General features: G+C 43.2%; 1 protein-coding gene across 2 annotated transcripts in view; it reads left to right on the top strand.

Moving 5' to 3' along the window:
- ZNF395 (zinc finger protein 395) overlaps positions 1 to 17,454 on the top strand; it is a 44,295-nt gene that overhangs the window by 14,711 nt on the left and 12,130 nt on the right. For both annotated transcript variants that reach the window (XM_027069876.2, XM_027069868.2), the window contains exons 2-3: positions 13,727 to 13,973; positions 15,582 to 15,787. In XM_027069876.2, the coding sequence (XP_026925677.1) occupies positions 13,740 to 13,973; positions 15,582 to 15,787 (440 nt within the window). In that variant the 5' untranslated portion in view covers positions 13,727 to 13,739. The remainder of the gene's footprint in view (positions 1 to 13,726; positions 13,974 to 15,581; positions 15,788 to 17,454) is intronic.

Below are 17,454 nucleotides of genomic sequence, written 5' to 3'. Positions count from 1 at the left end.
ATCCCTTGTGCAGATACTAATGAAAACAGTTCTGGTTCTGACCCCAGGGGAACCCCACTGTTGCATTAAAACTATTGTCCAAACCCAGTAATGCATTTATATTGCATTTATATTGCCTTCTTTTGGGGGGGTATTGAGGCATCTCCTCCTCCCGTCTCCCTGGAGTGTTAACAGGCATTCCCTCCTCGGTCATTTAGGATTTGGGGACAAAGTTGGCACCCACCTTATCTCTCCCGTTTGATAGATTCTCTCGAGGCCCTCCTGGCCTTGATCTTTCTGGCCGTCTTAGCATGCCCTCCCCATCACACCACACAGCCTATTTTACAATATCTCTTTCTTGTTGGGCAGCAACCAGTGTCCCCAGTGTGGATGAATCTCTAAATTTATGGGGTGGGGGGTAGGTGGGCGGTGTGTTTCTTTTTGTTTTTAGTACTCTTGTAGTGGTGCTGGTGCTGGACAAACAGTTAGTTTGTTCGTCTTTTGACCTTTGTGATCACAGTAGTATGACAGTCTGATCTGTAGTGACATACAGGTCTTTTTATGGCATTCTGACTGTTGCCCCAGAGCTTTACATGGTTATAATGTTTTTTTCCTTAAATGTACTACATTGCCTTTATCATTGTTAAAATTTACTGGCTGCTTTCTACCCTATTTGTTCAAAATTTCCCGTGTGATCTTCCCATAAGTTTGGCTCATCACTACCCGGAGTTTGGTGCCTTATTTCTATTATTATTATTATTATTATTATTATTATTATTATTAATTTTGGCTATCACTTATTTGCAAGGAAGGGACAACATTTAGTACTTGAAGTGCATTTTTTCATTTTTTTTTCCTAGGCTTCTCTGTCAGACCGAGGGAATCAGAATCTCTAGGAAGAGGAGTGTGGAGACTCTTAAAAACCAAGACACTTTGAAAAAAAGCTGCATTGCTTCCTCAAAGCTCCAAATTATCCTTTGAGTAGGAGCCAATGTTTTCCTCATTTTACAAGTGAGGAAACTGAGGCACAGAGAGGTGAGATAATCTGTCTGAGGTCACATAACTGGGAAGTTAGAGTTCATTTGCAACCCAGTCTCACTGTGCATTCTCTCTGGGGTATTTATAAAAGTGTTAAATAAGAATAATTGTAGTCCTAACCCTGGGTGAGCCCCACACTTGATACTTGGCTATCATAATGCCCATTTCCTCTTCCAGGCCCAGACCACCAATACCACATTAACCTCTCAGTGACTCAAAGTTTTTACTAACAAGGAGCCTTTAACAGGCTATTTAGTCTAGCCTCTTACTCTTCCTGATGCATAGTTTTCTTGCATAAGATAATAGACAGAGCATAGCTTTTGGAGTCAGACATATCTGATCTGATCACATGTCTGTTCTGTCACTGTCTAGCTGTGTGGCCTTGGGCATATTACTTAACCTCTCTGAGTTTCAGCATCTCATCTGTAAAAAGGAAAAGATGATGGTACTTGTCTCATGAGATTATCGTGAGGGATGAAATGTGATACCGTATATGAAATGCTCAGCAAGTGACTGGCATATAAGTCTTTGGCAGATAATAGCTCTTGGAACATTCCTGAAAGAACATCAGTCTTTGAAAGGCTGTTTATTACATAGAAGATCCCTATTTTTCTTTTGCCAGTTTATTCTCTAACAGTTCTAGCAAAGTGGTTAGATGTGATTTTGTGTGTGTGTGTGTGTGTGCGCGCGCGCGCGCACATGGCAGTGCCTTTTCCCTCAAAAGGTCCTAGTCCTCTGAACTAAGTATAGTCTACCTGCTAGCCTGATACAGGGCTGAGATTCCATGTGGTGGTGGCCTCCTTGACTGTCCTTGGGGCAGGCAGGAGCTCACCAGTGCCGCATAACCATGGCCTGTGTATCTTGGCCTACTGAGCACTGATTTCATCCTTCACTTGTCTCAAAACTCAGGAGCGTGAGCCATCTGGTCTCTGTGATTGATCCACATTTGTTTTGGCATTTTGGCTTAGAACATCCTCTCCAGTGAGTGCTCTCTGACCAATGCCATTAGCCTATCCATTTCAGGAGAAACATTCAAGAGTGGACACCCTGATATCCTGAGCCAAGACGGGGGTGACTGACCACTCATTCATCCAGTGTCTCCATCTCTGTTTTGTCTTTGAACTCATCGTCAGCCCCACAGTTATGGGGGCATGAAGACGCCTTAAACAGCCTTCTTCAGAGAAAGGTACTTCCTTAGTGGTCATGCTTTGGGTAAGCACCCTGTCCACTGTGTTCATTTTTTACTGTGTATTTAAACAGTCTTCCTTTATGATGTCTGTAGTCTTTTCACTTAGGCCGACTTTCTATTTTCTGGGGAAACGTGTCTGTCTCCCTCACTCTCCAGGCACCCAGCAGATTTTTTTTTTTAATAGATTTATAACATACTTTATTTCGGCTTAATTAACTTATGTCAAACACTTAAAATTTTAACATGTACATTCATCTAACTTTAGGAGCTTAATGCTAAGAACCGTCTTTTTCTCAGGTTTCAGTGTCAGAGTGCTGGGTGTTCTTTGCCTTTTCCTGAAAGAAGCCCATTCTGATTCATTCATCTAATTATACAGCGCAAATATATGAATGTAGCTCCGGAGCATATTAAATGTTTTTATAAACAAGTGCTGGATGTGGGATCCAGGTGGGAGCTCATAGTTCTTTAAAGGCAGGGTCTGAAGCTTAGGCTTCTTAATTATTCTGTTCAGTTCATTGGTAAGAGCCTGGCACACGTGTTGAATATCAGCAGGTTTTTAAAAACGCTGTTCTGGGGTGCTTCTTTCCCTGGGTTTCTGGTGAGTTGGTGCTGAGTTGTTTCCCATATGGGTCTGCACCGGTGTGGGCCTGATCCGGATCTGGGACAGCTGGAATCTCAGACTGAAGTGTCTGCAGGAGGCAGGCCCTGGAGGTTGTTCAGAGAGGCCGGTCAAGTTACGCCTCAGGGAGCTTTGGCAGCAGGCCTTGAACCACCCTGGGCAGGGCACCAAGAGTGAGATTTTGGCTTGGGGGAGGAGAGCAGGATTGGGACCTGTGTGCAGAGAGTGAAGTGAGCAGGGGCCAGGTCATGTGGGAGACGGGCAGTGGCCTGGGGCTCTGGCTTTCAACTGCAGGGGCAAAGCTGTCTGGCTTGGTGTTGAACTCTAAGCCCTGATCCCTGGGGTTGATTCATTGTGGCCAGCAGGCCTCCAAATGGAATATGCTGGACTCCCCTGTCTTGCCGAAATCAGTTTTGTTGTGATTTCAGTTAATCAGTGGCTCACCCGCAGTCTACTTCTTGGTTTCCCTTAGAGCCAGTCGTTGTATTACTGGTTCTGGTTGAATATCCTTTGCTAATCGTGGTTCCCAGATGCCAGCTTGACAGTGGCTACTGAGCATTCAGAGTGGCCTGTTGTGGTACGTAGCTGCCTAGCACTGGTCTGGAGTAAGGGGACGGGGAAGGAAACATGTCTGTCAAGTTCCTTCCTGGTGCTGGGAACTTTTCTCAGTTTTCACAGGTGAGGCTGGAAATTGAGGTTCCAAGATGGTGGAGGTAGACCTGTTCGAATCCCTATCTACCAGCTGTTCTTTCCCTAGAGAAGTGCCCCCTGCAGGGAGTGTGCCTTGGCTCAGCTTCTCCTGCACAGGCTGGGTGTTCATTTTGATGAGCCAGGTTCAGCCCCTCAGCAGTGTCTAGCCTTTTTTCCTCTCTGAGCCATGGCATTCCTGGGGGATTGGAAGCATTCCCATTGGTATTGGAGGAATGCTTCCCTCTCAGAGCATAGCAGAGTCTCCCAGGGGAAGGTGATAGAGTGATAGGGTGAGGAGCTGCCCCCCATCTGGAAACAGAAAACACACATAGTTAATTGGGGAGTGGGAATAAAGGGAAAAGTTAGATTAAAAGTTGATTTGTAATAGCTTGCCACCTCCCTTCTCGCCAGACAGGTCTGTCGCCATTGGCTAGTCAGCCATTTCGGTCTTAGAACAAATTCTGGTGTCCAGCTCCTATTTCAGGATTTCAATGCTTTCACCCACTAGAATATTCTGCCAGGCCAACATCACATTTCTTGTGATTTATAGTTTCCGAGATTATAGCTTCCCATTAGCTTGCCTTTTAGACCGGTGCCTCCCAGATGAATCTTGGATTCCTGAGAGATATTGGGGGCACCTTGATCCCTTTCCTTACCTGTTTATCTTTCCTGGTTAGGTGTCTCTGAGTTGACCTGTCTTGTCTGCATGTGCATGGTTTCTTATGTTTAATTTTGGGGCTCACTCTGCTGGCCCGCCCCCAGACAAGGTGGCACCTTTCTTGGGCACCCGAAGCCCCTTTGCGCTCTGATCATCCGCCATAGGACAGGGCTGCTGCCTTTTTATTACCTGTTGATTCCAGCCAGGCAAGGCAGCGGGTGGCTCACACCCTCCTTACAAGCCCCACTATCTGTTTACTTAGCATTGTGGACAAATGCGATTATTATTTTCTCCAGTTTTATTGAGAAATAATTGACCTGTATCACTGCACGAGTTGAAAGCAGACAGCATGATGGTTTGATTTACATATTTTGTGAAATGATGATCGCAACAGATACCTGTCTTCTCATATAGATACGATAAAAAGGAAAGAAAGAAGAAAGGGAGGAAAGTGTTCCTCAGGATTTACTGTCTTAACATCTTGCCTATAGATCACACAGCAGTGTTGGCTCTAGTCATCATGTTGGGACATCACTTACTTATCACTGGAAGTTTGTGTCTTCTGGCCACCTTCCTCTGATTCCCCCCTTCGCCATCTGCCTGCCTTTGGTAACTACAAGTCTGATTTCTTTTTCTATGAGTTTTTGTTTGCTTGTTTGCAACGTTGTTGTAAATGGTAGGATTTACTCGTTTTTCATGGCTGAGTAACATTCCATAGTGTATATATACATCTTCTTTATTCATCCATTGATGGACACTTAGGTTGTTTCCATTTCTTAGCTATTGTAAATAATGCTGCTGTGAATGTAGGGGTGCAGAGATATCTGATTTAAGGTTTTCTGTACCTTTGGGTAAATTCCTAGAAGTGGAATTACTAATATGGTAGTGCTGGTTTTAATTTTTGAGAACCCTCCACACTGTTTTCCACAGCAGCTGCACCAGTTTGCATTCCCTCCGACAGTGCACAAGTGCTCCCTTTTCTCCACATCCTCACCAGCACTTGTTGTCTTTTGTCTTTTTGATGATGGCTGTTCTGACAGGTGTGAGGTGTTATCTCATTGTGGTTTTACTTTGCATTTCCCTGATGATGAGTGATGTTGAGCATCCTTTCATGCACCCATTGGCCTTCTATATATCTTCTTTGGAGAAATGTCTGTTCAGGTCTTTTGCTCACTTTTAATTGGGTTATTTGTAGGTTTTGTTGTTGTTTGTTTCTTCCTGTTGAGTTGGATGAGTTCTTTATATGTTTTGGATATTAATCCCTTATCAGATATATGGTTTGCAAGTATTTTTTCCCCCATTCTGTAGGTTGTCTTTAGGGAATGTGATGATTCATTCAAATGACTGTTGAATCCAAAATAGTTTTTTCTACTTTAACCACTTACGTGAAAAAAAAAATAGAGAATGAATTTCTCTGCCTTTTTTTTTTTTTTTTTTTTTTTTTTGGTCTCAGGATTGGCACCTTGAGCGTCATTACTGCACAGGTTTCCCTTTTGGCATGTGCACTACTCGGGGCCTTATGCTAATGGGCTCTGGATTGGTAGGCTTTTTAAATTCTCACCTCCATGTTTTATTCTTTTCTTCTAAATTCTTTTTAATGTTTATTTGTATTTGAGAGAGAGAGAGGGAGAGAGAGACAGTGCACGAGTGGGGGAGGGGCAGAGAGAGAGGGAGACCCAGAATCGGAAGCAGGCTCCAGGCTCTGAGCTGTCAGCACAGAACCCCATGTGGTGCTTGAACTCACCAGCTGTGAGATCATGACCTGAGCCAAAGTCAGACGCTTAATCGACTGAGCCAACCAGGTGCCCCTCACCTCCATGTTTTATATTTTTGGGGGTGGTTCTTTTGTTGCCAGCTTGAGCTTTCCATTACTATGAAAAGTAATAGGTCCCTTCTATTAGATCCCTTCTTCTGATAGATCCCTCTTCCCAGTGAAACTCACACTTTCTTTCTCATAGTCCTATGAAGATCAGATAAGGCCATGGGAAGGCATCAGGGCTGGGAACTCCAGAGCCCTCCAACCTGAGCCCCTGTCCTGCTGCTGGGTCTCCACTTGTACAGAAGACAGAACTAGATCAGAGAGGATCCAAGAAAGCTGCAAACACCACAGCTTGCTAGCTTGGGCAAATAAATGACCTTGAGGAGCCTCAGTTTTCTGAGCTGTAAAATGGAGATTATATTGTCCTTCCATATTTTTTTGAGTTGGTGGGAGATCAGGAAGAAAAGGAAGACCCCAAATGTGTGCATTAAAGTGAGTGTAAACCCAAGTGTCGTTCGAACAGTCCTTGGTGGTTTGAGTTAATGAGCAGATCTCTTATATGCCTACTCTAAAAACTGCTAGAAAGAACTGTTAGTTCTCTGTGGCTTGTTCTCCAGGAGATAGTCAGCTCCTGGTTCCCTCCCTCCCACTGGGCTCTGGGTAAAATGCCGAGTCAGCAATCACTCATCTCCCCGCCTCCTTCTGGAACGCTCATAGTTTTAGCCCAGTTGAGATCAGGTTTAACCACAGTGCATGCACGCACACACACGTACATATGTCCTTATGTGCTCTCCCTTCCCCCCATGCATGTACAAACTGCATGTGCTGCATAAACTGTCTCCCTCACACAGCACGTTTGCAAGCATGTTTTTACTTAATGCCTGCTACTTTATATAAATTCTCTGCCTGTTTTCAATAGAACACTAAAACTCTACCTTTGCTTTTGATAACCTGCCTTCATTTTAGGGCAAGCCGCAGGTATTCTTTCTTATGACGTTACTTTTGAACCTGGGACTCTCCTCACCCACAGGAGTATCATCCATTTAAAAATCCTAAATCTGATGGGCTAAATGAGATTTGGTCTGTGTCCTCAAAGGGCTTACAGTCTAAGGGAGTTGCAGCCCTACTGGCAGCGGTAGAAATAGATCCCTGAGCCTGACCATGTGCCAAGCACTGGCCTGAGAAGTGTCCCGTGTAACACAGAGTAGTGTATGCAGGCCAGAGCAGCGAAACAAAGGGCATCACAGCAGCGGTTTTGAAAGCGACCCGGGGAGCTAGGTGTGAAGTAAGGGGAAGTGCTTGTTCCTGGGCAGAACTGTGAAAACAGCTTTCCTTCCCTGCTGGCAGTGCAAACAGAATGGTCTCTTTTACTTGATTGAATGATCGCTGTGCAGTCAGACTAACAAAAGTGTTTGTTGATGAGGGTCCTTTATTATTTGCTGGAGAAAATTCAGTGTAACTAGATCAGATGACCTATTTCTATGGCCCATCTGCTGGAATATGAAAATAGCAGTGCTATTTGGGACCCTTATTTTTTCCTTCCATTATTCTATTACATGTATTACAATAATGGGAAGGCTCGGTACTCACAGGGGGATGCTGTGGAGAGGATGGGGGATAGGCAGCCTTTAAGGTGCCTGTCAATCCTGATAGTCTATAATTTTAATTTTACTGGTAGTCTAAACCATCATATACCGATGTGGTGTAATCTAGCTTTCTGAAACCATCAGAAAAAGAAGATGATTAGAATGCCCTGAAAGTCCAAATGGTCATTTTTCGAACAGCTGATTTAGAAATGTTGGTACGGAATCAATCACTAATGTGCCCAGTGCTGTATATCTTAAAGCTTGTATTGTGAAAATCTAAAATGCACACCACATATTTTGAAATGCTATAATAGGGCCTGATAAATAACTTGAGAGGTCTGAAAGTTTTAGCTTAGGCCCTTGGCCACTCTTGGAGGGGTTTCTTTCAAAAGCCAGGCTGGGCAGAGTCCTCTGGGAAGAAAGGTTGAGGTATGACCAGTGAAGGCAGTATTTTGTTTGTTAGTTTGTTTTTACTTTTTCTGGAGAAGGCACTCCAGGAAAAAACACAAAGCTTTAGAACCACCAGTGGTAATAACAGAGTATGACAGCTGGTTTCTGCCAGGGTTCAAATGGTGATCTGAAAACTATGAAGACCACAGACATGTTTGCATGTTGTCATAAATATGCTGTAAATGCACGTGGCATCTCTTGACAGAGATCATCCCTGGCTAAGAATTGCTGGAAAATGAATTGTGTGGGAATCCTGTTCTCCAGTGAGTGCTGTTGTAAAATAATAGATATGCTTTGCTACAATATTTTGACCTTTGGATGAACTTAGAAAATCACTGTGGGGAGTGCCTGGGTGGCTCAGTCTGTTAAGCGACCGCCTGGATTTCAGCTCAGGTCACATCTCGTGGTTCATGAGTTCGAGCCCCGCATCGGGCTCTGTGCTGACAGTGCAGAGTCCGCTTGAGAGTCTCTCTCTGCTCCTCCCCAGCTTGCGCACTCTCTCTCTCTCTCTCTCTCTCTAAATAAAGAAACTTAAACTTTTTAGAAGAAAAAAATCACAGTGAAAACAATTTTAAGTTAAAACTTTATAGATTTAAGAGAAAAAATTAGCTTTCTGATAAAAGATTTAAGACTGATATGCAAAATACTAGCCAAAGAACTGAAAACTCCAGCTGTCATTCTGGGTAGTGGTTACCCAGTGGAGATCATAAAATAGGCAGAAAGCTGAGGTTTAGTAGAGGACCTGAAACTTTTGGCAGAGGGTTGATGTCCCTCACCATGCTCCATAAACTATTCATTAGAGAGGAAGCAAGCACCCAGGATTTAGCAAATGGGAGCCTTATTCCAAACTTCACTCTCCTTAAAACAACAACAACAACAACAACAGCAACAACAAAACTCCCAAGAAATCCCATTAGTTGTGTACTGAATCACGTTGCCTTACGACTTGCATCCTGTAAGTGCCATTAGGTGATGTCCTGGCTTGCTGCAGTGTCCTTGGGTGGTAGGAGAGAGCAGCCATCGTGCATGAGTACATGCACACACACGTACGTGTGCTGAGACAGGTGGTTGTCCAGCACCAGTCACATGTCAAATAGCAATTTGCAACTCAGAACCACAGAAAGGGTTTGTTTTCCTATTCTGTCTGTTCCAGTTATTTAACTGATGGCAGATGTCCTCATTAAGGGCTATTAGCACATCAGAATATGTTTGCTGAGCCTGGAAAAGAGTTAACCCCTTTTGGACACTGACCAATATATGAGGGCAGCCAACCCCACCCATTAGTGACAACAGCAGGGTGAGAAGCACAAGGTGACTCAGGATCCTCTTAAAACTGTCCATAACTGGGAAGGCTGTTTTTTAGAGTGAGTTTATGCTTCAAAGAATTCTACAGATAACTTCATAAAGTGGGATTTGGCTACTTGTTGAAACACTTTTAGCGTTAACCTGAAATAGATGTTTCTTGATCTCTTTTTGTTGCCCTAGACCCATATAGTAAATTAAGGCATGGCTCTTTATGTGGACCACCGATAGCTCCCAAGAGAAAATCCATATGGGGAATGACTAGAAGTAGAGATGAGGGAAGAGGGGTTTGAAGGAGGCTATAGTTAGACTGAGAGAAGCATGCTAAGGAGGGACGGTAGGATCCTCACTCAAGGTGCAGAGTAGTAGGTGATCCTAGAAAGTCACTCTAGGTCCAGAGTTAACCTGGCTCCTTTACCCATTTGCATCATAGACCCCTGTAGGTACTGCAGTTCATTCTGAATCCCTGAAGGACTCTGTTGATGATGTTGTCCATAAAGCCATGTCCATAAAATAATGAGTTTACTAATGAGCACAAGAGAGGCATTGATCGCCCCTGGTGATGCTGCCTGCTCTACATTTAGTCTGATTTGTATTCTTCACTTCCATGCTATCAATCCCCAGTATAAACTTTGCAAAAATTTTCCTTAACTTTTGGGATTGTCCCATTATCTCTTTGTGCCCTCTCAGAGGGCAATCAATAAGTGTGTAAAGGTCTTCCTGAACCACTGAATGATTAACAGTGAGTTGGACTGTTTGACAAGGTCATGCTAAAGCACTGACCTTTATTTTGTAGGTAGGAGGCCAAGTGGAGAAGAGATTTTCAAGGAAAGAAAATGCACAAAGAAATGGAGAGACTTGTAGGGAGCTATTTTTTTCTATCAAGGTTCATTGACATAGGAAAAAAATACCATGTAGATGAAAAGTGGCTTAATTGACTGTTTTATTTTGAGAGACCCCACACCTACTAGAAATCTCCCTTCCCCTGCCCAGGAGCACTGGCTCCTATTTGTGTAGCCTCAGCAAGCTGACCTCTCTGTGGCTCAGTTTCCTCATCAGAAATAGAAGACTTTGATCTCAAGTTGTTTCTGAGGATTTAATTAGGTACAATCTGTGAAAGCTAGTGCCTATTAGGTACTTAATCAAGGCAGTTTCCCTTCCTTGTTTCTCTTCTGCTTTTAAAAATTAAGATGTGGGCATACTATAAATAAATCAAATAATAAAATGTATTTCAGTGGATTTGGGCCAGTTAAAGGAGAAAGGCCAGGGAGAATGAAAGCAAATGCTGGGATGAGCATTGGGTGTTGTATGTAAGTGATGAATCACTAAATTCTACTCTTGAAATCATTATTACACTAACTTCGATTTAAATAAAACTGAAAAATTAAAAAAAAATTAAAAGTAACAACAAAAGCAACGAAACAACCACCACAACAAAATGAAAGCAAATGCCATGTGGGGACAGGCTGGAAGCGGACAGGTTCACCAACTTGACACAAATCCAGCAGGCTTTGGAGGGCTTGGGAGTCACAAACCAAGTAAAAAGTATCCTTTAAATTAAAAAAGAAAAAGGCTTACAAAAACATCGTCAGAGTCTGTTAGCCAAATATTTCAGGCCCCATCTGAAGACTGGAAGCCCAGGAATTTTGGAAATATTATCCTTTCTTCATTTTCAGTGCTAGAAACCTCAAACTTCCTGCTGTGGAAAAGTGGGGGTGGCCACTGTGTTTTTTGGTCAAGAAAAGGTTGGGTTTTTTTCCCTTTTTTTTTTCTTTTCTTTTTTTTTTTTTTTTTTTTCCCCTGGATGGGTGCTGCCATCTGATGTCTCCAAGTGGTACTGCGGCTTTGCCTCTAGCTCTTAGGAACCCATTGAAATTAAAAAGTCAGAGGTTCTTGTTTCTGGCTGGAGGCTTCAAGGATGAAGGTAGATGACTGAGTTCCTAGAACTGACTTAGCTTGGATGTACTTTTTTTTTTTTTTTTTTTTTTTTGTAGTGGTAAATAATTTACTTCTTACATTTTTCTTCCTTTTTAGTGTTCTAGTAAAGCTTCCCAATAGTGTTATTCAGTAACACTGTGAAGTCTCCAGACAGCTAAACAGGAACTCTATAGGATGCTGTGACTCTGACCTTTTCTTATCCGTTCTTTGCTTTCTAGGGAAATCATGGTAGAGATTCCATGCTATCTGGTTCCATCTGATTCCGATACCATGCTATCTGAAGCTTGGAGTAAAATACTTGTAAAAATGAGCCAGTTACTTTTTCTCGGTGTCTGCAACTTTATCGTTATCTTTTAAACTTATTTTTCCCATTTGTGTTACTGTAGAGATGTTTGCTTAGCATAATTTGCTGGAATATGGTTGGAAAGAGGCCAGGATTAGGAGATGTGGAGATAGCATGGGACCCAAACAAAGCCCCGAGACACTTTGGGACAAAGTAGGGAAAGGTTATGGAACTGTTCAAAATAAGTTTGAATTCATAGCTGTGATGATGGTTTTCTTCTGGTGTGAGTGTGGCCAGGGGAGGGGGAGTGGAAGGGAGGAGAAATGTGGCTGGAATAGTCTCTTGAAATGCCAAACTTAAGAGACTGCAGTAGAGTTAGCCTGGTGGGGAATGAAATATCATTGGTATAGAGGTCTATGAACATCCTTGTATTTTATACCTCCTACAGCACTGGGGAATGTGCTTTGCACATAGCAATTCCTCAACTAATTATTAACTGAATAAATGACTAGGAGGGTACAGAGGACCTGGAACGGCAGAGATTAGGAATGTGCTAGCGAACCCAAAGGAAATGAACCACAGGACAGCCAAAGAACTATGAGTGCTGTGCAGAAGGAGGGCAGCCTGAGTTTGAAAAGGGGTGGGTCTAACTCTTCTCCTGCCAGGAGACCCAGGCCTGAGAGGTAGGCCCCCTGGTAGGCACCTGCCCCTCAAACCCTGTGTAGGAGCAAAGGGTTCAGGTTTGTGGTGGTGAAGGGACTACAAAGGCCTGTCCTGTTGTTAGGTGACCAGTGGAAGTCAGTTATCAGGAGTTGGTGAGAAGGGCACCTAAGTAGGCTGGGGGAACCAAGAAGGAGGCTTCTGACAGTGCTACTTTGTATTTCTGTCATACTTCACAGGTTGTGAAGAGCTTCTACAGAATGTTCTCATTTGCTCCCCCAACATATTGGTGAAGGGAGTATTAGTGTTGTGATTTACAGATGAGGAAATAGGCTGTGAGTAGGCACTGACCATGTGGTCTGAGGGCAGATCTGTGTTTTCCCTGCATCTCACTTAGTGGGAAGGAAGGCTGCAGGGCAGGGGAGGGGTTTCCCAAGGGTAAGCTTGTTGACTGATTCAGATCACTGAGGGATCTGGAAGATGAAGTTCTTGTTTTCTGGAATGGTGTAGGTGCATGAAAGTCAGGGAGGGGCCCAGAGAACTCCTGAGGGTCCCACCCAGCCCTGGAGTTCACCGAGGGCCACAGTGATTAGAACCCCTCCTCTCTCACAGGAGGATTTTGACTAGTGAAACATCAGACCAAGGTTTCTAACTTCAGTCTCCTCCCTAGCTTTTCCCTCTCTAGAATGTGGAAGACAGTGCTACCCAGTTCCCTGCTTTCTGCAGTATGATAAATGGGGGTACATGGATGCCTCAGAGTATGCTGAAAGGACACTTCCCATTTTTCACAGTGGCTCCTGTTTATCATGGGATGAACACGCCGACCACTTTTACTGCTGTGAAGTCAAGCTCTCAGCGTTAGTTTCTCAAGTGTGAAGTAAGGAAAGGAGAGTTAGCTTCTCATTTCTGTGGCTCTTTGCAACTTTGAAGCCAACTAAGCTTGAGAATCTGCGAGTCTCTGACAAATGTCCTCATGCTCTGACTTAGCGATGTCCTACATAAGGACCTGACCTAAGGAAGCGTCCTTGGTATGTGTGTGCTGAGGTTGAGCTTGGAGGACGCTCCTTGCAGGCAGAGCAGATTAAACAGCACAACGCAGGATACAGCCCTCAGGTACGATAATAAAGGATGTGTTAAGTTAGCAATGATGCATCTGCCTAAGAAAATACTTTGTGGCTTCTAAAAGCATTTTTTATAGAATAGCATTTAATGATACAGTAAAACCTACACAAACTATTAAGTGAGAATTCATGATCCCATATTTGTAGAAACAGAAGTATGTAAATATGTATGTAGAAGAAAGCATGGAATGTTACATAGGAAAATTGGGTATATCTCTGGGAGGCAGCGTTTTGCGTGGTTTGTTTTTCTTTGTGCTTATCAATATTTCTAAATGTCCTACTAGACTGGCTATTACTTTTGTAAAAAGAAAAATTGTAGAAGTTACTTTAAAATGTTTCATCTACTTTAATGGATACTTCTGGACTCCTGCTGCATGTAGGGCGTTGTACTAAAAAGCTTCCTGATTACTCCAGATAGTGGATAAAGGACTCCCTGTCCCCTTTGCCTCCCCAGGAAAGGCAGCAGCATGGCCAGCGTGCTGTCCCGGCGCCTTGGTAAGCGGTCCCTCCTGGGAGCCCGGGTGTTGGGGCCCCCTGGGGCAGCCCCATCCTCGGAGCCTCAGACTGAGCTGCTGGAAGGGGCGGCTACCCAGCCCTTCCTCGCCTCTAAGGACACTTCCTGCCGGGAACAGCCCAAGGAGATCCTCAAGGCTCCTGGCCCCTCGGGCCTCCAGCAGGTGGCCTTTCAACCTGGGCAGAAGGTAGGTTGATTCACGTGTGGCCAGGTGTCTGATCTCCCCAGGCTTGGGGCTGGCAGGCCAGCAGTGCCCTGAGCGACAGGCCACAAACTCTCTGGGCACTAGTTTGTACACAGACCTTTTACTTATATCCCTGTGAGCCCTTGGGCAGCAGGCTTCTCTAGAGAACGAGCCATCGTTAGCAGACCCAGGGCTCCTCCATGACAGTGCTGTCTGGTGTCTGTTATTCTGGACTTAGGCCTACTCAAAACCTCAGCTCAAAGCATGGTAAGAGCTCAGTTTCTCGTCTGCCTCTGCCTCAGTTTCCAGCTTGATAAAACAAGAATCTCAGGCTCATGAGAGACAGATAATATTTCATCTTTGAATCACCTTTAGACATTTTCAAGAGGCAAAGGTGTTTGTTAAGTCAGGATGACATTTGGATTTCCTTTTCTAGTGTTCCCTCCCCTTGTGGCAGGGCTCAGTCATCACCTGTACCTGATATTATCACCAGGTCCAAATGCATTGCCTTCTCAAAGGCCCATAAATAGAGACTCTACCTTCTACCTCCTTGCTGAGGCTTCTGTTGTCCAGGCCTCTCTTCCCATGATATAAGTTGACTTGCCAACTGCTAGGCACCCCTTGAGAGAAGTCAGCCTACCTCTCCACCCCTACTATCTAGTCCTCAGGTAGACTTAGAATTCTCTGAAGGGAAAAATTCAGAGTGTGATCAATTCAAGGTAATAGTTGGAAATATATATAGGCAGCAGATATAAAGGACTTCAAAGGCAAGACTGAGTAAGACATCAGGAGGTTGGATACAGATTCCAAATTCATTTGGTTAGAGAATTTAATCCATTTACATTTAAAGTAATTATTGATAGGTAAGGACTTCTATTTTGTTAATTGTTTTCTGACTGTTTTGTAGTTCCTTTCTTCCTCTTGCTGTCTTTTTTTTATGAATTGTTGATTTTTTTGTAGTCATATAGTTAGATTCCCTTCTCTTTTATGTTTTGCGTATCTACTAGAGGTTTTTTTCTTTCTGGTTACCATGAAGCTAACAGAAAACACGGTTATCACAGTCTATTTCAAGATGATAACAAGCTAACTGTAATTGTACATGGATTCCATGATCAGAAAATAATTCCAGAAAATGGCATGTTTGCTCTCTCCATCTAGAGAGTTTATACGGATCTGTTTTGGGAAGAACTGATCCACTGTGGCTAATTTGGGTGCCCAGGTGGGAGCAGGTACTTGAGCTGGGAACATGTACTTGAATTAAAAATGAGTCAGAGATAGGGGCACTTGGGTGGCTCAGTTGGTTAAGCATCCAACTTCAGCTCAGGTCATGATATCATGGTTCATGGGTTTGAGTCCCATGTCCGTCTCTGTGCTGACAGCTCAGAGTCTAGAACCTGCTTCAGATTCTGTATCTCCCTCTCTTTCTGCCCCTCCACTACTTGTGCTCTATCTCTCTCTGTCTCAAAAATGAATTTAAAAAGTTAAAAAAATTTAAAAAATGAGTCATGGAACTAGTTTGTGGCAGGTGGATCCTGGCTCTCACAACTGAGGGCATATGGCATAAGAACTACTAAGTACTGACCACTGGTTGCTCTTTTTTTCCCCCCTCAGGTTTATGTGTGGTACGGGGGTCAAGAGTGCACAGGACTAGTGGAGCAACATAGTTGGGCAGAGGACAAGGTGACTGTCTGGCTTTTGGATCAGAAGTTACAAATCTGCTGTAAAGCGGAGGAGGTGTGGCTGGCTGAGCTGCAGGGCCCCATTCCCCAGGCACCAGCCTATAGGCCTGTCTCCAGGAACATTGATGTCCCAAAGAGGTTTGTGTGGGAGCGCTTGGGCTGTGGGCTCTGGAAGTCATGTGGGTGGTGAGGTACGGGGTTGTGGGACGTCTTGTGATGGGAAAGGAATGTGAAAGTCCTAGCTGTCTAGTTGTCAAGATACTGGACAAATGGGATACAGAGAGGGGGCATCCTTTCAAACAAACAAACAAACAAACAAACCCAGAATGGCGTCTTTTCTTCCCTGTAACTCTATTATGAGTGGTATATCTTTGGCATGGCTAAGGGCTATTTTTGCCCCTTCATTCTTAAATTAAAATTAGTAGTTTTTCATGATGAAAGATGGGAAAAATGGCTTAGATCAGGAGTCAGCCAACTTGTTCTGAGTGGGCCAGATAGTGAATCATGTAGTGTGTGGCCCAACCAGTCTTTGTCCCAACTACTTAGCTCTGCTGTGGCAGTGTGAAAACAGCCACAGACAGTACACAAAGGGCATGGCCATGCTCCAATAAAATGTTACCTATGGACACTCAGATTATAATTTTATCTAATTTTCTTGTGTCACATATCAAGAGAGAATTCTTTTATTTTTAGGACCATATAACAATTGTGCCACTCTTAGCTTATGAGCTGTATAAAAATAAGCAGCAGAGCACGTTTGTCCCACAGCCCATAGATTGCTGACCCCTGGCTTAGATCTTCAAAACCGCTGATGAGTGAAGAATGCCTATTTTGCTTTAGAATTTTATGATACAATTTTCCCCCAAGAATGAATGAATATATATGAATATATATATATATATATATATATATATATATATTCTCATCTCCTAATTTCTATATTATATATTCCATTGGTCTTGTAAGACTAAGAAGGAAAATTGGCCAGTGGGGATTGCCGTATGTTCAGGGTGTACAAGTAGTCAAGCCCCATTCCATTATTTCTGTGTCTGTCTGTGGGTAGTACCCTTATTGACAGCATATCCAGTGTCTTCAGACCAGACCAGAGCAATAGTATTTGCTTGTGAATTCAGTAGAACGCTGGCAAAGAAATTGTTTTGTTATTCTATGGAAATAAAAATTCAAAGATCACACACAAAAAGGGGATGCTAATATGTTTACTATATTACTAGTCTTGGTTTAGCTGCCTCAAACATGGTCCCAGATTTCAGTGGATCTGAACTGTAAAGAAAGAATTAATATAGTCCTTTGAAATAGATGAGCCACCTAGAAATTTACTTCAGAATAACTTTTCATACATTGGCTGTAACTTATAGACAGCTCTAAGTTTACTTCCACGTAATGTTTGTATGGATTTTTAAAAGTCCATATGGATTTTTTAACATATGGATTTAAAAAAATTACATGTAAAATTTTATAGACCTCTGGTTTCTAAGCATTGAGATTTACATCAGGAGATTTAGTGTTTCTGGTTTACTTGCTCATTGGCTTGTGTACTACGTTCAGGAGCTATCAGAACACCTCATCATTTTTCTTAAGGGGAAGGGAAAAGAACTGGTTAGTGTAATTGCACCTTTCTTAAATTTCAATAGAAGATGAGGAAAGGAGGGTAATTTTAGTGCCTTCGAATTCCAGCAGGCGTCTTTTATCCCTGTGGTTGATTTTATTGCTTTTGCTCTTCTTCCTTCTCCCCCAAGTAAAATTCTCAATTTTAAGCCACAGTTAGAGTTACAAAGTGAATTTCG

Source organism: Acinonyx jubatus, chromosome B1 (genome assembly GCF_027475565.1).
Source record: "Acinonyx jubatus isolate Ajub_Pintada_27869175 chromosome B1, VMU_Ajub_asm_v1.0, whole genome shotgun sequence".
Taxonomy (NCBI): Eukaryota; Metazoa; Chordata; class Mammalia; order Carnivora; family Felidae; genus Acinonyx; species Acinonyx jubatus.
This window is presented reverse-complemented; position numbering and strand designations above follow the sequence as displayed.